The sequence below is a fragment of the Sesamum indicum genome, linkage group LG3 (genome assembly GCF_026168435.1).
Source record: "Sesamum indicum cultivar Baizhima isolate 11 linkage group LG3, ASM2616843v1, whole genome shotgun sequence".
In the NCBI taxonomy this organism is placed as follows: domain Eukaryota; kingdom Viridiplantae; phylum Streptophyta; class Magnoliopsida; order Lamiales; family Pedaliaceae; genus Sesamum; species Sesamum indicum.
Window position 1 is genome coordinate 28,875,933 of NC_142659.1, and position 23,195 is coordinate 28,899,127.

Here is a 23,195-nt window from a genome sequence, read left to right on the forward strand (position 1 = left end):
TCCCTTCGTGAAATAGTGCAGTTCGGTATAGAGCAGTAGAGCCTTATTGCATTTTAAGTAGTGAGGTGGGAATTATTATTTTTCTCTAGTTGATTCTTTTAAAAATAATTGGAGAAATTATGAAAATAATTGATGTTTGTAAAGTAAATAATCTATAGGGTATATTAGTCTACGAAAATATTTCAAAAAAATTACAAAAAATATATAAAATTATAATTCATCATTCGAAATGATATTTTAATTAGTTTATTATAAAAATTGGATAAAAATCTAAAATATTTATAATTATGAGAAATTTGAAAAAAAAAATTAATATTGATAACAACAATTGTTGATGGTGCTTACAGAAAAATTCTTGAATTGCTGATCATCAACTCATTGCTGATTGGTCATTGAAAAGGAATTATGGGGTAAGTGTTTCGGTCTTGCACGTCTCAACTCCAACTTGCGAATGGTGATATCCATCAGCCAAAACATCAGAACAACGGGTTCTTGTTTCTTTAATTCCACAAAACCTTAATTCATCAACACATATTTCCCCACACTCTCTATCCATTGTCCAAAACCATGGAGAATCTAAGCAACTATGCTTTACTGATAATTCCATTTCTTTTCTTGGTCATATTGAAACAATATTTATCTCATCAACCCCAGAACTCTCCTCCAAGCCCACGAGCTCTCCCACTCATTGGCCATCTTCACCTCATCAAGAGCTCCCTCTACCTATCACTAACCTCACTATCATCCCAATATGGTCCAATCCTTTCCCTCCAACTCGGCTACAAATCGGTAGTTGTCGTTTCATCTCCACCCGCCATCGAAGAATGCTTCACTAAAAACGACATAGTCTTTGCCAACCGGCCTAAATCTGTGGCCGGGGACCGGCTAACGTACAACTATGCTGCCTTTGCGTGGTCGCCTTACGGCCATTTCTGGAGGACCCTTCGCCGATTGTCTGTTGTTGAGCTGTTCTCTTCACACAGCCTGCACAATTCTGCCAAGATTAGGGAACAAGAAATATATGTTCTGCTTCGTGTGTTGCAGAGAGTATGCAAGACTGGGGGGCGGAGAGTTGATTTGCATTACTTGGTTTCTGCTTATAGTTTTAATCACATGATGAGAGCTGTTGCTGGGAAACGGTGTGTTGGAGAGGAGGATGTTGCGAGTGAAGTGGGGAAGGAAGCTGTGAAACGAATTCGGGGGACCTTTTTCACCAGTCTTTCATTAGGGATCTGTGATTTCTTTCCGGTTTTGAGGTGGATTGGGTACAAAGGGGTGGAGAAGAATTTGAAGTTGTTGCACAAGAAGAGGGACGAGTTCTTGCAGAGTTTGATTGATGAGTCTCGAGGGAGAAACGATGTTTCCAGGGAGAAAAAGGAACGCGTTTTGATTGAAACTCTGCTGTCTCTTCAAGCATCAGAACCTGAATTCTACACCGACGATGTGATCAAAAGTATTGTGCTGGTAATTTCAGATTATCTGCTGTGTTACTCCTCGTCTTTTATTTTTATTCTTATTTTGTTCCACAATTGTCACAATCTATTTATACAATTTCCCAGCACAAGATTCAAATACTTTGATGGGATTGTCTTAGAATTCATTATAACAGAAAACTGAACACTGGTGTCTAGATACTGTTTATAGCTGGAACAGAGACCTCGGCTGTGACGATCGAATGGGCCATGTCGCTCTTGCTAACACATCCAGAGGAACTGCACAAACTAAAACAAGAGATTGACAACCACATAGGACATGATCATCTGATAAACGATGCTGACCTCGCCAAGCTACCTTATCTTCGTTGTATTATTAATGAGACTCTACGTCTGTACCCACCTGTGCCACTCCTTCTACCTCACTATTCGTCGGAAAAATGCACGGTGGGGGGATATGATGTTCCAAAAGGCACAATCCTGATGGTGAACGCATGGGCGATGCACCGGGACCCTAACATTTGGGAGGAACCTGACAAGTTCAATCCAAGGAGATTCCAGGCTATGGAAATGGAACGAGAAGCCTGGAAATTTGTACCATTTGGAATGGGGAGACGGGCGTGCCCTGGAGCTGCAATGGGACTGCGAACGATATCATTGGCGTTGGGTGCTTTTGTTCAGTGTTTTGAATGGGAAAAGCTGTTGGAACATGAGGACATGGATGCTAATTATAATTCCAGGATTATGTTGCAGAAGGGCAAGCCCCTGGAGGCTGTTTGTGTTCCCAGAGATCCAGCTGCTGATCTTTTGTCACGAATTTGATGCATTGTAAGATTTAGCTTTGTCTGTGTTGCTATTGCTAAGGTTTCATGATGTAAGTTGCAGTTCCTATGGAAGATGTAATGCTGTTTCAGTTTCAGATGTTAACTAGTAGAGGCTAGAGACAATACACGTATATCAATATCTTTGTTTCAATGTAAGAAACAGAACTTCAATCCAGTTTGAAATCAGAATCTAATAAAATACCCAGATTAAACTATGATTTGGCGCAAAACATTATGCAAGATCTAATCCAATATAAGTCTTTTCTACATCTTTTCAAAAGTCAATTTCTACTTTTACACTATTTCAAATTTTGGAAGTTTGTTTGTTCGGTCCAATCCTATTGAAAATAGAAGAAATTTACAGTTTAGTCTATTGAAAACACATTCTCAATCGCCATTCTTACCTCATTATTTTTTAGTAAAATTGAACATGTCATGTTGATTTTTTAGGAAATAAAAATTAATTTCAATCCAATCATTTTCATCCCATTAGAAATACCGAAAACTAGAAATAAAACCATAGGGCCATATAAGTATTCAAAATACAATATCTATTAAATTCAACCCACCTCCTCTAATTACAGCTTACCAAAATACAATCAAATTAACGTTTCTTTCATCACAAAGATATGCTAAGATTTTGACATTTTCAAAGAAGTAATTGACTACAACTAATTTAGTTGGGATTAACTAATACGAGAAAATAAAATCCAACGAAACTGTTCAAGCTCCAAGGTCTCCATCCCTCAACGGTGGACCTATCCAATTTAAGGCCCAAATCCACAACAGCACATCTCCCAGTCCTTAAACCGGGCCCCGGGCCCCGGGCCCCTAAACCTACTGTCCATTTTCAGACATACTCCGTATAAAGTTGTATGTATGTATTCATTCTTGTCTTCTTTCTAAATTATACAATACTGCTCCACCCTTTAGCCATTTACATATATCTTTACTCAAGAAAGACAACATTGAATCCCCAAATCGAAATCCCCCAAGCCCAAGATCTTCCACCGCGATGGCCGAAGCCCAACAAGCTCAGTCCGAGACCGCAGCCACCGTCGCCGCCGAGAAATACTCCAGCGTTTCCTTCAGCATTTGGCCACCAACTGAGCGCACGCGGGAGGCCGTCAGGAACCGCCTGATTGAGACCCTCTCGTCCCCTTCCATTCTGTCCAAGAGGTACGGCACCGTTTCCAGGGAGGAAGCCGTCGAAGCTGCCAAACTCATCGAGGAGGAGGCCTTCGAGGTGGCGGGAAAGGCCGCGACCACCGACGACGACGGGATCGAGATTTTGCAGGTTTATTCCAAGGAAATTAGCAAGCGAATGCTGGAGAAAGTGAAGGCTAGATCTGGCGACTCCCCGGCTGCTCCGGAGGCGACCCCAGCGAGTGAAGCGCCTAGTAAGGCGGAGGAGGAGGATGCGGGGTCGACGGCGCCGCCCCAGAGCGAGAAAACCGAGTCTGTCGCCGGTGATGAATGAGTAACTGAAAAAATATTTACTCTTTTTCCCCTTTTTAAATTTTGTAATCTGGTTAGTGGAATCTCCTTGGGATGTTTTCATTATGTCGAGATTTCCTTGGTAAATTCTGCTATATGCGGATCGCCTTATGCTAAATATAATTTTAATTAGATCCCTTGAAAACAAAAACTATGCTTCTGTTAAAAGCTTGAGTCTACATATTTGCTTGCTAATTAAATTTCGGATTGTTCTTTGTTGTATCAGTGAATTTTATCTCTTCGGCTTGGCTGATTTCTGAAGTTGATTGACAGTTTGCTCAATTAATCAGTACATCCTTAGAATGGACATGCACTGTCGGATGCAAAAGTTATTGCTTTGCATTGGATAGTTCTTAGGAGGTTGGGCTATATTGATCCAGACAATCACAAACCGTCTCTGGTTTGGACTAATTTTATTACATGAATGTTATGATTGTCTTGAATACTTGCTTTTTATGCCACCGAAGAATACACTTATTGTGTAATATGATTGCAATACAATTGATTTGGTTAAATTAAATCGGGATTGTGTAAGAATTTTTCTGCTGAGGAAGAGAAATTTGGTGAAGGGGATAGGAATTTGTTGGGGAATGGCAATTGTTGCCAGGCTTCCAGCTCCAACAAGATTAAAGTATTGTCATGGTGGGGTACCAAATAATGCTGAGTTGGTGTATAGACAACGCGTTTGAGACAAGAAAGTTATTGCTCAGTTCGCGGGGCTGAAAGCATGACAATGAGGTAGTGAAATCTACAGGAATCATGGGGCTGAGATTGAGAGGAGGTGTTCAATTTTGGTGAAGTTGGCGGACAAGACAAGTTGAGTATTGCACATTACTTGGTCCGAAATGCTTAGGATTTGTTGAAGGCACTGATTGCTGTACTCAATATGTGAAGATGCTTGTCGTTGACGACATCCCATCTTTAAGTAAGGAAAAATCATTATTTGCGCACAAGGTTGCACCGTCGTGTAATTATGATCGACGGAGGCAACTGCAACTGTCTTAAAATCATGAGATTGTGCGGGTTATTGCCACCACGCCACCATCGTTCACTGCAGAAAATTTTCACTCATATTAAATTTGTTTGAATTAAATTACTCATAAACTAAGAGTACTATATTTATTATATAAATAATACTTTTTTAATCCATACACTGATCATATATTTATATATTATACTTAATGTATAATCGATTTTAAATCCTGCCAAACCCAGAACACTAATTTCTATTTTGAAGAGTATTTTTTAATGTTTCTTTTTATGTTTATCTATACTTTGTATTTTTAAATATTTTTTTATTATTTTAATTGCATGATAAAGCACCAGGTACGTTGATAGCTGCCACTCATACCCCCCTACAAGGGATATGTGGCATGAGATGAAACATCATTTCAAGGACCGGAATATGAGACATGTGTTAGAGTTTATAAAAATAAAATGAAATATTAAATAATTTAATATTCAAAAATTCCAAAATTTTCAGGTTTTTCTGGGTCAGACCCAAGATGAGCCTCACATAATTCAATAGGGCCTAAAGCAACCCAATCAACAGAAAACGAACGGGATAAGTCCTACCATAAGGCCCATCAGCACGTCAACTGGAGGCGTAGTTGCCCGTCCGCTTACATAAAATAGTCACTTGAACCATAGTTGTAATTTTACCGTTGTTTTGAAATGGTTAATTGTAGACTCTCCATAAATTATTTCAAATTTTCAAATTATATTCTTTAGAAGATAGAAGGAGAGCCCCACGTGCTCTAACATTTGTATTACTATAAACTTACTTTTAAGGAAAAAAAAAATTACTTAATTTTAAAAAACAGAATTTTCACTCACAATCTTTTTTATATAACGGTGGAGATTAAGAAAAAAACATTCCGTATAGGTTTTAATTAATAATTAAGCTGTAGCTCTTATATTTTTCTATATTAATCCAGAATTTTAGATAGGAAATTTTTTACTTATGTACTATCTATTTATGTCTTAGAACCAATCCATTTTGGATTACACTTGAGTTTCAGTCATCTACAATTAATATATATACATGTATATTAATTATCAATATCTAATATGTATAACTATTAATAACTATATTACAGTAAACTAACAATTATCTGTACGTCCGGCACGACATCTTTAGCGTTGACACATGGGAGTCGAACCATGACGGGCTTCAAATTTACCGACCAAGATACACAAATGGTGTATCCGTACTCTTGAACAGGACTGGCAGGCGATAGCTACGCATATGACTCAGTCAGTCATGTGCATCACACCATTACGAATTTCTCCAAAAAAGGATTAACATGTGTAGCATTAATAATGTGGAAGGAAGGAAATTATTATTATTAATTGCAAACACGTGAAGCAGTAGAGATGACTGTTGCGGTCAGATTGTGTATACCGTGGGCTTTGTTTATGTTTATGGTAAATATGAACACAATCTAATGTATAATCTAATATCAAAATATATTTATGTAAAATTTAGTTTGTTTCTTCGCAGAATATGGTATTACTGTATGGTTTTTGCTCAACAGCCTGGTCGGAAGCACTATAGTTTCCGAGAACAAATTGTAAGAAAAGATACAGAATTTTTTGTTATAGTTAAGTATTATAATTAAAAACAAAGAATCGCGGCAATTGACGAATACTAATTAAACATAATTGTGCAATGATTATTAGACGTTATTTTTTAAATTAGATTAAAATATTAATTATAGTTAAAAGTCATAACAAATATTTAATTATAATCATGACAGGTGTTGACCAACTATGATAGAATTAAGTTAAGTTTCCACATTGATTTATCATGATTTATTATTAAATTATGGTAAGTTATAATGTATGAATATATATATATATATATATATATTTTATTTATGTAACATATTTATATCTACTGAATAAAATATAAAATATTTTTATAATGGATAATTTTGATTGGTTAAAATAAAGATAGTGGCCATTAGTAGTTAGTATGAGAATAGAGAATTCCACCATTTATTTTTGGGGCATGTCGTTGGCGAGCGTAGCATGACAACAAAATACTTCCAAATAATTAAGATAGCCAACATTGTCTGAAGATTCAAGCAATTAAAAATTCTTCCGAATCGGCATAGTACTATCATTAAATATTTAATGATAATTGAATAACTGAAATTTTTTCCTCAGTGAATAGATAATAATTATTTCACGAACTATATTCAACTACAAAAATTATAATATTCATTGTCAATATCAAAGATTTATAACTAATCAATAATATTATTACAATGAATAAATTAATAACTAATATTAAAGTAGAATAATAAATTTGAACTGACTTTGCCATTGCACCTAGTAATTAATTGTCACTCGATACGGTAATTGTTGCTCATCCCTTTGGATTGAATTTTTTATTTCAAATCTTATTGCATTTTCTACATTTAATAATCGTACATTATGTATATAAAGATGATATCATATATTTTATTTAAGATAAAATTTTATATACATATCATATATACATTAAACGAAATAAAAAATGCAATAGAGAATCCAATTCTACATAAATCAAACCACCAGACTAGGCTTATAACCAAAGTAAGGAAGTCAAATTATTACACAACACGTATCTTTTTGATACTATTGAACAGTACATATGAAAACGAATGAAATCAAGAATATCTGTGTCCTAATTTGTCTATGACTCTTCACTTTACATTACATAAATAAGTATATGCTCTCCTATAAGAAGAAATATATCAACAGAAAAGTCGGAAACAAAATTCTACATGAGATTCTAAGTCAGATCGAATTTGATTGGATCTGAATTAGTTAAGTGATAAGTACCATACACTTATCATGCAATAGGTATACAATTAAAAAAAAAATAACCAATTACATAATAAGTATATTACATTTAGTTTACGATTGATTTGATTCGATCGAATTTAGTGAATATCCTCTAATGGCCAGGCCCTCTCTTGCTTGGCCCGGAGGCCAAAATGAACGCCAACCCTCTCAGGCGAATGCTGCTACTAGAATTGTTGGAAGACACCGAGAACTCTGGAGTCATGCTCTCCGTGTTGGCAGCTCCTTTCTCCACTTGCCCACATCCGTCCGCCACCACCGGCCTAAGCGCTCGACAGTCGGCTGGACATAACTGTGAAATCAGAACCAATACTACTATCAGAAACATGAACAGAACCGTCCTCGGCGATCTCGTCAAGCTGCATCTCCTTCTATGTTCCATTACACACCAATTATGTAATTAATAAGACGAAGAAACAAGAAGAGTTAATGTAGGAGGGATGTCGTGAATTGAGGTTGTTGATGAAATAATGTGCAACTGCTTCATGTGTATATATATACAGGAGTAATGTAAGGGGACGGTGAAGGCCTTTTGGGGTGGACCCCATATCTGTATCACACATCCACAAGGAATTTGACTTGGCCATGAACGTGCCACTTTTTTCCATGGGAGAAATTTGATTGTAAGTGTCGCAGCTAATTGAATTTTTTGTTTTAAACTCTAGTTTATTTAATATATACATATTATGTATATAATTATTTTAAAATAAAATATATAATATTATTTTTATACACGTTATGTATGTATGCGAAACTCAATAGAAGATGAATACAATTTGCAATAAAAAAATCCACACCATTATTTTAGAGGTGGAAAATGACTAGTTTTGGTGGCATTGAAGTTGAATGTGTGGTTTTACTTTGGGAATGTTTTTGGTATGAGGGTTGAATTTTGACTTTGGTTTGAGGAATTATACACACTTGATGATCTCACCCTTACATTGAAAATATCATAGCTATATACAAATATTATAGTTGTGGGTAGTTAAAAATTATGACTTTTATTTTGTCTTGTTTATTGGTACAGTGGATGGATGATGAAAATAAATAGTAACCAAGTTGAAGTAGTTGTGTTTTGACGAAAACTAACGGTGTCTAAAATTGATTATGTACGGAGGGAATGGATGAAGTGGATCAAGTCTCAAGGCTTTCACACTATTTTATGACAACCAGCTCGTAGGCTCATTCATGGATCATGGTTTCGGTCGCTCCGTGTTCTTTTCTTGCTAATCTCCCAACGCTTTCACACCGTTTTTCGTCAAACGCGTGCGTCTCGTCATATTTTTGCATGCATTGCTGTCTTCTCTCACTTTATTATTATCTTACTATATATATATTCTTTTTATTATTATTATTATTATTATTGCCTATAGAATGCGTGTATACACACATACACGTTCAAACACACACACACACGCCCACACATATTGCCTTAAAGAAACATGAAAATTTCAATTATGAAATGATTTTAATACTGTGCTAATTATGCTTTCATGTATTACCTCCAAATTTTATGTCAAATTACAATGGACTCTCCTGAAATTTATTATAATTATAAATACATTTTACTGTTTGAAAAATTATAAATAATCACTTATGACAGCTCGTTGTAGGAGGACATTTGTAATTTTTCAAATAACAAAAAAATATTTATAATTAAGATGAATATCAAAAAAGTCCATTGTACTTAAGTCCAAAATTCATTTGTGAAATAACAAGTATTAGGACAGGTAGTACTATGTAAATGTGTTAAGGAGCAAGGAAGAGGGGTGGATGGTTGTGTATTTTCTTGGAAGTTGGAAAGGGACATCTTTTGAACTGTCATTCTATTTCACTCGTACTAATTTAGCGTCCGCCGGTGCAGATTAAGTCAAACAATTCCCTTCCACACCGCCACTATTTTAGGCCTCATATTAAGAGTGTGAGTGATTACTTGTTAATGCATTTTGCTTAAACAAGCTTATAATCAAGGAAGCCTACTTGCAATTAGATAATTAAGTTGGAAAAAGAATTGCTGATTTTGTGTATCTTTAGCTTCACCACTCACCTAATGGTTGACTAACAAACTTGTGATTCATTTTTTGTTCAATAAAACATACTTGTGATTCATTTCATATCAACAAACACTATCTAAGTGTTTAAATATTGATTAAGAGATTAGGCATTGTTTGGTAAATTGTTGGTGTTGACGGGATTTTGTTCAAATGATAAGGTTGATATTTTATAATTAAAAATTATGAACTTAAGGTTTATAAATATAAGTGTAAGTCTATTTTTGTAAAAAAATAATTTTTTAATGAGAGTTCGACGGTTGTCGTTCATGAACTCTAGATTCTCCAATTTATGGAGACCAACATTCACAAATCACAGTTGGGTTCCTCGTGTGCGCCCCAATTGTAATTTTTTAGTACTCAAGTCAGTAAGATCGAATGTATAAAAATTGGATGTAGGAGAAGGATCTTGAGAATGTTTTTTCTTCTATTTTTAGTATTACTCCACTTAGATCAATTATATTAAAATGCGATTAATTACATTAAGACGCATGTCCCGTCAAATTAAGCGTCACATATCAAGCATGCAACTTAGGATTCAATTAAATCTAATGCAGTGGGATTAAGGTCAGGCGATCCGGTTCGACATTGTCATAACTGAAACAGGCGTTTTGATATTTTCATTCATCTAAATAATAGACCTCTATCATATGTATATAATAATATGAAATTACCAGCGTATTTAGTCCCTCTCTAATTAGTATGTAACTTGTCGATGCTGTACTTATCAACAATTAAAAAAACTAATTGTAAGATCAAATTTAGTTTCACTTAGCATGTGGGCAAACAGTTCATTTTGTTTGTGGATTACGACACAACCAATGTTAGGAAACCCCATTTTTCTACCAGTTTGTTGTGCCACACACCTAATATTTCATCCTTATATCTGAAAAAAGCCAACCCAGCATTTACCATTTAAATTCCAAGCTCAATTGTCGGCGTACGTACCGCTGCAGCTGCTATTAGAGCCTAATCCCCACCCAACACCAATTAGAAGCAAACATGACACACCCAAAGTTCCGACAGTGAGCAAACAGTCGCCTCTTGCTATTAATCTTCAAACTTTTGATGCTACCGTCAATATGCACTTTAGACCGATTCTGGGCTGCTCCCAACTTTTCACATCAATATTTCAAGTGTTAGGGAAAGTCCTTTTTCAAAGCAGGTTTTTCGGTTGCTACTCTTTTCCCACCTTTCTTTTTGACAAAAAAGGTACAAATTTCTTTGCCAAACTGTGAAGTTTTATTTCTCATTTTTTTAATCCACTTGAGTTGGATTTAACTCCAACCGACGTGTCCGTATTTGTTCATTGTACTTTTATTTTATTTTATGGTTGTAACTTATTTTTGTTATTTTTTTGTTATGTTGGTGATTTATCGACTCGATATATTAATTTTTTATTGAGTTTTTAATGTAATTTTATGTCAAAAAAGATATTTGAGCGAAGTTCCTAAATAACTTTTCTCACGAGAAGAAATTTAATATTTAATCATTGTTAATTGTCATGATTAAAAATAAATAAATATAGTATATTATCATTAATTGCCACCATGCCGCGATTATTTCGTTATTTTTACAAGTGTGGTTCGAGGGTCCATCTGCTTAAGCCATTCACAATATTAATGCGCTTACTTATAATTAATATAGATTTTAGAATTTAGCTATTCAAATTTCTTGATTACATGTTAATACTACACTAATCAAAGGATATTAAGTGGTAATTGTCAAATCAAATGTGCTTTGGTAATTTTTCATGTAAATTCTGACTTTCAATTTGAGCAGGTGAGGGCTGCACGTGTATACGAACAATTGGCCGTTAGCTTAGGAGCGGCTGTGTTGTTGACCTTTGAGCCTGCTCGGGAATGTTGATGCAGTAAAGTAGAAAAGTTGACTAAAATCAATATTGACTTTTAACATCAAAGGAATCCCTTTAGCTGTAGGCGGACTATCCATTGTTGTTCTCTTTTTCTTTCGTAATTACAATTAAATTCTCTTGAAATTTATCATAATTATAAATATTTTATATTAGTTAAAAAATAAAAAATAAAATTTATATTTTATAATATTATAAATATGTAAATTATTTCTTATGAAAATTCCGTTATCAATTTATCTTTTTATATTTTTTAAAATACAGTAATTTACCTCATGTGTGTTTTAAAATGAAGCAATTTATCCTTTTTTTTTCATAGGGGGGTAATTTGCTCATTTACAATATCACAGGGGGTAAATTGCACTAAACTTTTTTAAAAAATTACAAATATCCTTTGGAATGAACAATCGTTTAGTAAAAATACCTTATTATGATAGCTCTTAATAGGGAATATTTATTAGACGACTGTTAATTTTAGAAGAGTATTTATATTTTTAAATAATGAGAGAATATTTTACAATTATGATAAATTTTAGGAGTGTATTGCAGCAGTAGATAAGGTGTGTGCGCAATGGCCTTATGTATCCCTTCCAAAATTCATGCTCAGGTTCATATCGGGATTTCCAGTTTTAACTCCTTTAGTGAAGTATAGGACTTCAATGAGCTTTCTGTTGCACAATGATGAACTAAATTTGTTGAGGATATTATCAAAGCACGAAGGTTGAAGCGTATGGTCGCATGCTTAATCGCAAATAGGGGTGAACAGAGGACATTTAGGAGGTCGCGTGTTGTGGACGCATGGTTGATCGCGGGTTGGGGTGTACCGAAGACATTAAGAAGATCGCACAGGGAGGTCGTGGTCAAAGATCGTGACCAAACGTGGGCAAAACATGGCTTGCTTATTGGTCGCGTAGAAGATCGCAGGTCGAGGCAAGGAAAAGACATTAACAAGGTCGCAAGGTCAGGTCGCAGGATCGCATGTGACACATTGTGGCTTGATGACGTCTCAAATCGGGCCCCATAAACTCGAGTCCGACCCGTATTCTCCATCGGACAGGTGTCCAGAGGAGACACAGCTGAGTCATTGCGTAAGCATGCCTGATGCCGACACCTGTCCCACATGAGGGTCCCATCTTCAGACGCCTATAAATACCCTAAGTCCACCTTGAGAGAAGGTACACTGTTCACCTACATTTGTATTTTAAGATCGCTGAATATTCCTTTCGATCTCAACACCTGACTTAGGCATCGGAGCGTCGTCGTCGGGACGATCCCGACTAGCTTTGTGTTTTATTTCCAGATAACAGGTCCAACTCGGTGACGTGGGTGGTCGTGGTCGTTGATCAAGGTCAAACGTGATCGAGGCGGATCAAAATTCTTGTCCTACCTTGTACGTCCTCTTCGACCTTGAGGAATTTTAGTCATTCCATCATCTTTCAAGCTTCGACTTTTTGGCCAACACCTGTTTCAAAATCTCACACAATCCCATTTTTGCCATATTGAAGTCGGCCAGAGAGAGAGAAACTCAATTGTGCGAGTATTTCAAACGTGACATTCTTATCAGTATAAACCGAGACAAACCCTGGTGATTTCTTGAGGGTCTCTAGTTCATTATTTGACAACGTAGCGCTAAATCCATGAAATACGTTATGATAAGTATAAACTAGTTTTAGTGTTTCTTTATAGTGGTCCAAAGACTAAGGCTCATAGATTTAAGGGTTTTTCTAGTAAAATAGTTATAATTTTGTAATTATTTTTTTTTAAAAAAATAAATATTAATTGTCTCCGTGCAAGGAACGTGCACTTTTACTCACACATACATAATTGCACATCTTAGTCAAAATACCCCATAATAGATACTAAAAAATATCAAATTGATTAGCTTATGTTACCTTTGGATTGAGTTCAATCCCTCAAATACGTTTTAATTGTGTTAAATAAAATATTTATGTGTATTAAACCACTTATTGTTTCTAAGTTCTTTCCAATTTTTCATTAGTAAATTTTTGTCTCCCTTACCTTGAAATTAACTAATTTAATTACTAACGTTCCCCTATTAAAGTGACTAATATTAAATCAATAATATTTTCCATAAACTAACACCACCTAAATGATGAGCAATTAAAATCATCATATCTTCTATTATTGCAAATACCATAAAATTTTAAAAGCTCTTTAGGAAACATTAAAATTTCTTCAGCAATAAAATCGAAGTCAGAGAATGAAACGAAGACATAGTAGCCAGAATTATGGCCATGTCACAAACTTTGTTGTAGTTCACCAAACAGGAATCATAGGTGACACCACAATCGGACTCCTCACAGTATGCTTGCCGTTGTCCTCGATCCAAGTTATTGAACCAAATGTGATTGCTCCGGTGCTATTACTCTTATATTGTATAGTCAATGAATAACTCTGTTTCTCATATTTATGACCAAACACAAGCGTCGTTGGGTAGACTGTAACTGTGGATCCACTCGGTGCTGTCACTTGAACCTTGTAGGAAGTCACATCATCTCCAACATTTGTGACAACCCTATGGAATTCTTGAACCAAACTGTCCCTCGTTTTGTTGGTGTACAAAGCAATAAATGACGGGTAATTTAGATCGGATGACGGAGTGGAGCAATTGTAGCTGGATCTTGTGATGGTGGAGATCTGATTATGAGTGAAATTCATTGAGCAAAGAAGGTTCACGTAATCTTGTGGGCTAGCATCATAAATCAAACCTGGATCGAGCGCTTGATTTGGATCAACTTGTCCTGCTCCCATGGCTAGGGGTGTGGCGATTTCATAGTTGAAGTACGAATCTCGAATGTAGTTTTGCGTATTGTCAAAAGGATTCGCTGTAGTCATCATGGCTGAGCGAATGGCTGCCGGACTCCATTCAGGGTGTGCGCCTTTAAGAAGTGCAGCAATGCCTGAAGCGTGAGGACAAGCCATGGATGTTCCAGAGATAGCAACAAAATCACTAGTCAGGCCAATGTTAGAGCCAATAGCAGCTGTTATAGTATTTGGAATCCACGATGCTAATACTAATGATCCTGGAGCCATAATGTCTGGTTTTAAGATGCCTGGATAACTCGGCGCAGGGCCTCTTGAGGTGTATGTAGCCACAACAGGAGCAGGCTTCGTTCCGACAAACGTTTGTTGAAACTTGATGCTAGCAGATGGGCTTACACTGATTGTGGCGTAATCTGTCACGATTGTTGCGTCCTTGGAGCTGATCACGACACCAGGATATTGAAAATCGCTGAATTCGAATGTACTTGGATTGTCTGAGATAAAGATAGCAGCAGCAACATTTGATTGTGAGACATAGTTCATTTGGCTATAAAGGAAACCATTTTCGCATATGATTATCCCATATCCGACAGTAGATAATGCTTCACTGGAATTGCAAGAAGACAATGTTTTGTTGTAGATGAGAGGCAAATTGGTTACAAGGGCTGCTGCAGGGAACATACTCCATCCAGTTATTGTTAATCCATTCCCCAAAATCAAGCTACCAGCAAAGAAACGATCGATGGAGCCTGCTGCCACTGTTAGGACCCATGGAATGCCATTATGTAAACTTCCAATGAGACGCTCATTTCCAGCTGAAGATGAAACGAGCACGCCCTTCTCCATGGCACCAAAAGAAGCTATTGCGATTGGGTCTTGATACAAAGGAACGTCATCAAAGCCCATGGAAATAGATATTACATCAACACCATCAGCAACGGCTTGGTCCATACCAGCAAGAACATCAGAAGCATAGCGACCTTCGTCCCAGATAACCTTATACATGGCCACTCTGGCACGAGGTGCCATCCCCCTTGCAGTCCCCGAAGCATAGCCAAAAAACGAAGCTCCTTCGACATAATTTCCTGCGGCAGTAGATGAAGTGTGTGTGCCATGGCCTTGTGTATCCCTTCCAGAGTTCATACTCAGGGTTATATTGGGATTTGCAGCTTTAACTCCCTTATTGAAGTATCGGACTCCAATGAGCTTTCTATTGCACAAAGATGAATTAAATTCTTGTCCCGCCTCGCATGTCCCTTTCCACCATGAAGGAACTTCAGTCATTCCGTCATCATTGAAGCTTAGACTTTCAGGCCACACTCCTGTGTCAATAACGCCCACAATCACACCTTTGCCATATTCTGAAGCCGGCCATAATCCTGTGACAGGATTTAGGGAGAGAAACTCAAATGTGTGAGTGGTGTCAAGCGTGACATTCCTGTCGCTATAGGCAGAGACAAATCCTGGTGATTTCTTGAGAGCCTCTAGTTCATCATTTGACAACAGAGCGCTGAATCCATGAAATACGTTGTCATACGTATAAACTAGTTTTAGTGGTTTTCTATGGTGGTCCAAAGATTTGGAGCTCACAGATTTCAGAGATTTGATAGTAAAGGAATACCAATGGTTGTGGCTAGCAAATGCCTTGGGCATGAAGGATTTGTCCATGTGGACAATATAACTGGACCTCTCTCCTAACACTATCTTAGCATGGAAAAGAAATAATAGTGTAAACAGGAAGAAGAGAGGAAACTCTTTAATTAATTCCATGTTCTTGAAACCTTTCCAATGAAATGTGTAAGATTGTGAGTCTCATATTTATACACAAAACTACGAGTTCCTGCACATTGAATTGTAATTATCAGCACCATGACAGCAACTAAAGTGTAGATAATGAATTTAAGAGCTTGACGTCCTTAGACGGCCTTGTGATTTTGTTATTTGGGACCTCCGGCTCTGTGTTGTTGGACTGGCCTGGCCTGGCCTACCGCAATTTGCTAGCTGTGCCGATGGAAACTATGAGAATCCAGGTTCAAATTGCTAGCCTGTCAATGCTTTTCTTAATCATAGAAAGATTATCTTACCAGTGAAACACTAAAATCGGACATCACAATTCACAAAGGTTCTTGTCTGCTCTTGAATGTGGGGAATCATATGAATCGGAAGAATAAGATGGTTGGTAAATTAACATTAATATAGGACGGCAACAGGCGAGAGAGTAACACTAACAAGTGATCAGTTGTGTCAAGAAAGAGAGGACAGAGGAAGAGGGGTTTTATTGTTCATCCTTTGCTCCTTCAGTGCTCTCCACCCGACTCAATCAAACTGCATTTTCTTATGCAATCATTGTACTTTCAATAGCATTTGCATTTTGCCTAATTTCTAATTAAAACAATAATTATATTATTAACTTAATATTAATTAATGAATAATTATATTTGACAAAGGCTGAATCGGAGAAATTGAATTTAGACCGCATAATATCAAGGAAATGTACATAACCCAATATTACCCATTTCTTACTCCACAATTTTTGTTACTTAATTTAGTAATTAATTAATAGTAAAGACTGAAATTTTATAAACAAGTTCGATATCATGTATTTGAATTGCACCTGGCGTATAGATATTTATTTTATTTTATTGTAAATTTTATATTAATGTATTTATTGAATTTGATATAGTATTCAATTTATTAGAATAAATAATGTAATTATTCAATTATCACTGTTATAATATATATATATATATATATATGTATACACATGAAACGTATTTCAAGAAATCTAAATATGATATGTTAATTCATCCCTATCTCTATACTTTTTCCATTGGTTTTCTGGTGTGCTGAAAGGGCATCAATGTGGAAAAATACATGTATATCCTTTATCGATTATCCACAGTATACAAAATTATTTGTACATTAACGTTGTCCCCTTGTCTCGATTGGGTATGCTTTGATATATATCGATCAGATTCTTTAACATGTGTATTTTTTTATTTTGAAAAACAAAGAATAGAGGACAATGGCGTTTCATATACTATACAAACGACAAATTTGAGAGAAAAATATATCAATCTATATCTATATTTATATTTCTATGTTATATATAAGAATATGAATCATACGTTTGTTTTTAGTAAAAATTATATATGTTCTTGTTACAAATAATAAAATTATGATCAATAAAATAATGGCTAATCATGGTTAGATAAAAAAACAATTAAATGCATTTTCATCCATTAACTTATATTATTTGGTATTTTTATCTTTTAAATTTTTTAAAATAATATTTTGATCATTTACTTTTTTAATTTTATAATTGTAGTTGTTTTTTTCATCATCGACACTCACCCTTTATGGTCTTCGATGTAACTCCCTCGTCGAAGTATCAACCTTCAATGAGTTTTTTGTAACACAATGAAGAATTAAAAGCGCTCACCCATTGAACTCAAATAATTGTATTTTTAACAATTTTTGTTGAATTAGGGTTTTCAAATTTTAAATAAATATAAACTGAACTCTTATCACCTGTTTGTAGTATTACCTTATCAAACGAATAGTAGAGATCAATCATATTTGCAAAACATCCTTTACAGCATTGTCAAGAATATTTTGATATTCTATGTAAACGTCCTTGGAGAAAAGTCTAAGATTATATCAAATTCTAATTTTAGTTATTTCAGGTTGAGATTCATTATTATGTGGAGCATTGGGCTATAATATTCACACACATTTCAAGGCTACAAAAAATAATTATGAGAATAAAAAAATTATTGACAAATAAAATTTTATGAATTTAATTAAGAGGTTAAAATCTTTTAAAATGAAGATTATCCCGAATTCTTCCCTTCAAGTTGTAATTTAAGGGCTCAAAATTTGTTCTTGATATTTATAATCTCCTCCACATCTTTGGACTAATTACGAATTATTTTGAAATATAGTATCATGATTTTGAGAATTTGATGCTAAGATGTAAAACCTTAGCGACTATAGAGTTTCGTCGCGGTAAAGAACTTTGAACACGAGTCACTTGGATTTATCGTGCATATGTAGTCTTGTGTGTTGTATGTGATGGAGATGGATGTCATATTCTATAGGCATGAGCAGACTTTTGATGTAGGCCATCGTGTTTTCGGTATGAACTTTTATTACAAACACATCTTTGTCTTTTCTTTTTTCTGTGAATTATTACGAAGACTTTAATGTTTTTGTAATTAACATAAACAAAATTAGAGGAATGAGTTTAATGCAATTTACCCCCTCATCATATTGTAAATAAATAAATTACAATCCTATGAAAAAAAAAATTAAATTAAATTACTGAATTTTATAAAATATTAAGAATAAATTGTTAAATATTTTGTTAGAGAATAATTTACTCATTTGTAATATAGAATACCTAAACCCCAAAAAATTGGACAGAAAAACTGTTCTCCGTTTAAAATTCATTTAAGCAGGACAACTCACAATAACTCTTTCTTCTTTTGTGTAAATACATTGGTAAAATTTTCAGAAATGGAGTTAAATTCGTTTCCATGCCATCTGCTGTCTTTTTCTTCTTGCCTGGGTAGAAATGGAAACGGCTTCATTTAGATCAAAGACGTAAATCAACAGTTACGACACTGAACAGAACGAGAATGGTCTACTTGCTACTGCTTTTTGTCAGCTTCTTGCTTTCTTAACAAAAACCTATCAGTTTTAATGCTGCTTTCATTTCCTCTGCTGTCGCCTGGTTCATTTATGTGTTTCTGCGCTACCCTCTCCTTCATTCCATCATGATCCGGTCGTCCGTGACCGTGTTCCCTTCCACCCCTACGGTCCTGTGAAGTACACCATAGAGATATCAGTCAGGGGAGATAATGAGGTCAGAAATCAACGTGTTCACCGAGGAGGATGACATTTTAATGCATTTGCAATACTGTAGCCATAATCGACACAAGTACATAATTATGGCCCCTGACTTGTGTTTTGCTAACGAGAGAAAGAACTGAGATCTTGACACTTCTGGAAAGAACTTATAGGGTACATTTGCAATGACAGTCAACGACGTATCAAGAGTACAAGTGCTTAACTCCTGATGAGGACTGAAACTTCAGTGTTAAAAACATACTGTTCTGTTTGCAGTGATTCCTAGACACGGACATTTCTTATATGGGTCAAGTTTAATAATACCAAACAGTATAAAACATGTCCAATCCGGTCATGTCATGTCAGCACAATATAGGTCCCGTTACTTCTGGTGTTCCCACACCCAGTCCATATAAGAAAAGAGCCCGAGAAAATACAAACTGCCAATTGGATGGGCGTTGAAGGCCCCACAAATTTCAAATAGATTATTCAACTTACATCACGGTAAGGAAAATCATCAGCCTCCAGCATATGTACAACATGCCCCATTTTCGGCCGCTTCTGAGCATTTGGGTCTACACAGCGTAAAGCTACTAAAAGAGTCCGCTTCAGTGCTCTTGAAGAGGGCTTCTCACGTAGCTTAGGATCCAACACTCCCTCTGCGTTCCGATTTGAGACCATTGTTTTAAGCCAGTCCACAAGGTTCACCTGAGAGTTTGACTCACACGGAGTTTAAATGTATGAAAGCAATCAAAATCAGTTATAGCAAAATTAAGTAATCTTTTACGAAATACATACTTCCCCTGGGGAACGGCTATAATCCACTGGGTTCCTTCCAGTAATGATCTCCATTATAAGAATGCCAAAACTATACACATCATTTCTCTCATTCAACATGCCGGTGCTTGCATACTCTGGAGCAACATATCTAGAGAAAGAAAGTTAGAAAAGCCTGTTATTTCATCTTATTTGGTCAAGGTAGCAGTGGATGTAACTCAATATCCACCAGATAGATGACTCACCCAAATGTTCCCATAACCCGTGTGGTGATATAACTCCTTTCAGAGCCGATGAGCTTCGCGAGACCAAAGTCAGATACCTTAGCATTCCACTGTCTATCCAATAAAATATTGCTTGATTTGATATCACGATGAACAACTTTAGGCTCAAGACCCTCATGCAGATATGTTAACCTGAGAAATTCACCAAGTCACAGTCACACAACCAAGAAAAAGTATTAAATATATATCCACAAGTTGTTGAGTTACTCTTACCCCTTTGCAGTCCCAAGTATGATGTTCATTCGAATATCCCATGTTAGAGGGCTACAAGCCCCAACATCTCCGTGAAGCCATTGTTCTAAGTTTCCATTGTCGACATACTCATACACAAGCATCCTGAAAGGGAGATGATTCAAGATTTACACATGATTAGGTATGTTTCTAAACAGAACTAATCAGGACCGTATGAATGCACACTTTTGAGGGTTCATTTAGCTTGAGCTACAAAGTGTGGAATCATAGAGACAAACAAAATGAAGTCAATCTTGGAGTTAAGTGTACCTATGAGCTCCTTCAACGCAATAACCAAGCAACCTCACCAAATTCTTATGTCTCACACGCCCGATAGCTTCAACTTCAACCTTAAACTCTCTCTCTGCTTGACCCCTGAACAAACAATCAATTTTCTTAAACAAATGGACAGAATAAACATGTAAGTCAGACTAGTATACCACTTTTCTCCTCTTCTCTGTCTAAATTTATGCTAACATCAAAGCACATAACCGAAGTTCAGCCAATATGTCTGTGACAATTACACCATGTAATTACTCAATCTATGTCTTTAACATAACTCAAATTATACATATGAAATGGTTATAAACTAGAATAACTCCTGCAAACAAATATATGAATGAAAATTCAACACACACACACATACACACACATCATGGTATAGTATAACTTGGCATAAATCGACCTTCTTCGTGGAGAATACCTGTTATTCAGCAAATTCTTGACAGCCACTTTCGTGTTATCCCCCAACACACCATAGTAAACAATCCCATACCCTCCTTCCCCAATCACATTGTCATCAGCAAAACCATTAGTGGACTCCTCAAGCTCTCTTAGCGTATACCAATGGCCCCACCCCAAGTGCGAAACCTCCGGCCCAGCTATCACAGCGCCCAGCTCGCCACCAGGTCGGGTCTCACCACTTCCATGACCTGACTCTGAACCCGGGCCTACTCCTTCAGGGTAGGCAATCCGGTTCCCCTTTCCAAACTCAATATGGATCCGCTTGTCCTCATTCAGGTCGGGCTCAGGAATCGGATGCGTCCCCGGAGGCGGGAGCAGCAGCTTGGGATTGGTCTCTGAGGTTCGAGTGGGGTCGACCCGGATTTCCTGGATTTCCCTGGACACATTTGGGATGACGGAATTCTTGTGAGGTAACAGCAGTGAAGTCTTCTTGTTTCTTCTTGAGGTGAACCAAAGAGAGATGAGGAAGAGAAAGATGACAATAGCTGCACCGACGCAGATTCCAATGACAACCCACAAGCGCAAGCCGAAAATTGAGGTCCGTTTTGATAGCTCATCAGTCAGCTTCCCGTTAGACATTGTATTCCCTGTCTCTCAGTTAATCCTATCTTGCTCTTCACCTGGTAAAAAGTCAAGCTTTGAACTTTGACCGTCAGCAAAACCTAGTGGGAGACAGACAATATTACTTGAGTGATAGCAGAGGAAGACATTCAGGGCAGTGGGCGTGAGGCGGGGTGGGGGCATGGGGGGTCGGGCGGAGGATGACTGTGGGAAGCTGTGATGATGAAGTTCTAGAAACGGGGACAGGACCCACCAAAGTTTGTAGCTTATTTCAGTGCTCATACGAATTTTATTTTTTTATATCTAAACTAGATTTAATTAAATAAAATTAATAGCATATCAACTTGTCACGTGATTTTTTTTAAATTTTATAATAATCAAACAATATATATATATATATATATTACTTATCATATACTTAATTTTAATTTAATTAAAGGTTTTATGTTGTATTTTTAAATGAGTTAATCTAACATCGAAATTATCATGCTTTCAGCGAAAATTTATAGACATTATTCTGTTAAATGCCTTTTCTCTTTGCAAAACATGTATCTCACTACCACAATTAGTAATAAAGATTATGAAATTCCACTAATTATCCCTCTGGTGGTGGTAGTGCTGATGTAGAAGAAATACTATTTCAAAAGCATCCCTAATTCGCTCTTTGTTTAGATCTTGATGTCTTAAGGTTCTCCATTTGGTTTATCTTTAAATCGTAATTTTTAACTTCAAATTTGTAAGATCCTTGTATAGATCTGGAAGGATCTCGTTCAACTTTTAACTTAATATTTTTATTTTTACAGATATAATTTAGGGGTATAAATAAGTCGAGTCCGACTGGAAGAAAGTGAAGGAATTGAGAAGAAAGCGAAGGAATGTCATAGTGGACCAAATTTATGAGTAGAGCTCTGCTATTCGGCCAAAATCTTCTCTTATGGATTTAAACCCTAAAGACCCAAAAATGATAAAATTGGGAAGAAAACGATGGATAGACTTTCCATTCAAGAAAAAATACTCTACTCTCCCTCCAAGAATGACATAACAAATATTTATTTTCAGAATATTTGATCAAATAACCAGTCCTGTTAGCTTGAAGCATCTCCCTTTACTGGATAGAAAATTCATATACTCAATCGAATTAATCATACATATAATATAATTAATTAATTATTTTAAGTTACACACCAATATAACTTTTATTGTATTTATCATATAATTAATCAAATTTTATCAGGCTCAATTCAAAATAAAATTTTCAATCTCACAAGGTTAAGGGATAATACACCTCTCTCTCCTGATATTTGATGCAATTACACGTAAATTTTTGTGATTTGAAAAACTACGTTTAGTATTTTTGAAGTTTGTTTCCATCTAACAAAAAAATTCTTCCATTAGTCAAAATTTACTGAATGCTCGATTGACTTATTACAGAT

The 23,195-nt window shown here is 35.9% G+C and overlaps 3 protein-coding genes, 1 long non-coding RNA gene and 1 pseudogene across 5 annotated transcripts; 3 read left to right on the forward strand and 2 right to left on the reverse strand.

Moving 5' to 3' along the window:
* Window positions 1–484: 484 nt before the first annotated feature.
* On the forward strand, window positions 485–2,352 carry LOC105159130 (cytochrome P450 81C13). Its single transcript, XM_011076085.3, has 2 exons — window positions 485–1,464; window positions 1,632–2,352. Exons 1-2 carry the CDS (start codon window positions 568–570, stop codon window positions 2,253–2,255), a joined length of 1,521 nt encoding a protein of 506 aa, XP_011074387.1. The 5' UTR covers window positions 485–567; the 3' UTR covers window positions 2,256–2,352.
* Window positions 2,353–3,163: 811 nt separating this feature from the next.
* LOC105159131 (MFP1 attachment factor 1) lies at window positions 3,164–3,976 on the forward strand. The gene has a single exon (XM_011076086.3). The coding sequence runs from the start codon at window positions 3,273–3,275 to the stop codon at window positions 3,735–3,737; it is 465 nt and encodes a 154-aa protein (XP_011074388.1). The 5' UTR covers window positions 3,164–3,272; the 3' UTR covers window positions 3,738–3,976.
* A 6,576-nt stretch (window positions 3,977–10,552) lies between these two features.
* LOC148788861 (uncharacterized) lies at window positions 10,553–13,280 on the forward strand. Its single transcript, XR_016064448.1, has 2 exons — window positions 10,553–10,869; window positions 11,440–13,280. It is a non-coding gene; the product is annotated as an uncharacterized LOC148788861 (long non-coding RNA).
* Window positions 13,281–13,463: 183 nt separating this feature from the next.
* Window positions 13,464–16,617, reverse strand: LOC105159278 (subtilisin-like protease SBT3 pseudogene; annotated as a pseudogene). Its single transcript, XR_016064447.1, has 2 exons — window positions 16,399–16,617; window positions 13,464–16,315 (listed from the first exon to the last, which is right to left on the reverse strand). The product of XR_016064447.1 is annotated as a subtilisin-like protease SBT3 pseudogene (transcript).
* Window positions 16,618–18,731: 2,114 nt separating this feature from the next.
* LOC105159132 (putative serine/threonine-protein kinase At1g01540) lies at window positions 18,732–22,014 on the reverse strand. Its single transcript, XM_011076087.3, has 7 exons — window positions 21,161–22,014; window positions 20,728–20,832; window positions 20,440–20,562; window positions 20,188–20,358; window positions 19,964–20,093; window positions 19,664–19,873; window positions 18,732–19,137 (listed from the first exon to the last, which is right to left on the reverse strand). Exons 1-7 carry the CDS (start codon window positions 21,778–21,780, stop codon window positions 18,967–18,969), a joined length of 1,530 nt encoding a protein of 509 aa, XP_011074389.1. The 5' UTR covers window positions 21,781–22,014; the 3' UTR covers window positions 18,732–18,966.
* Between the last annotated feature and the right edge of the window lie 1,181 nt (window positions 22,015–23,195).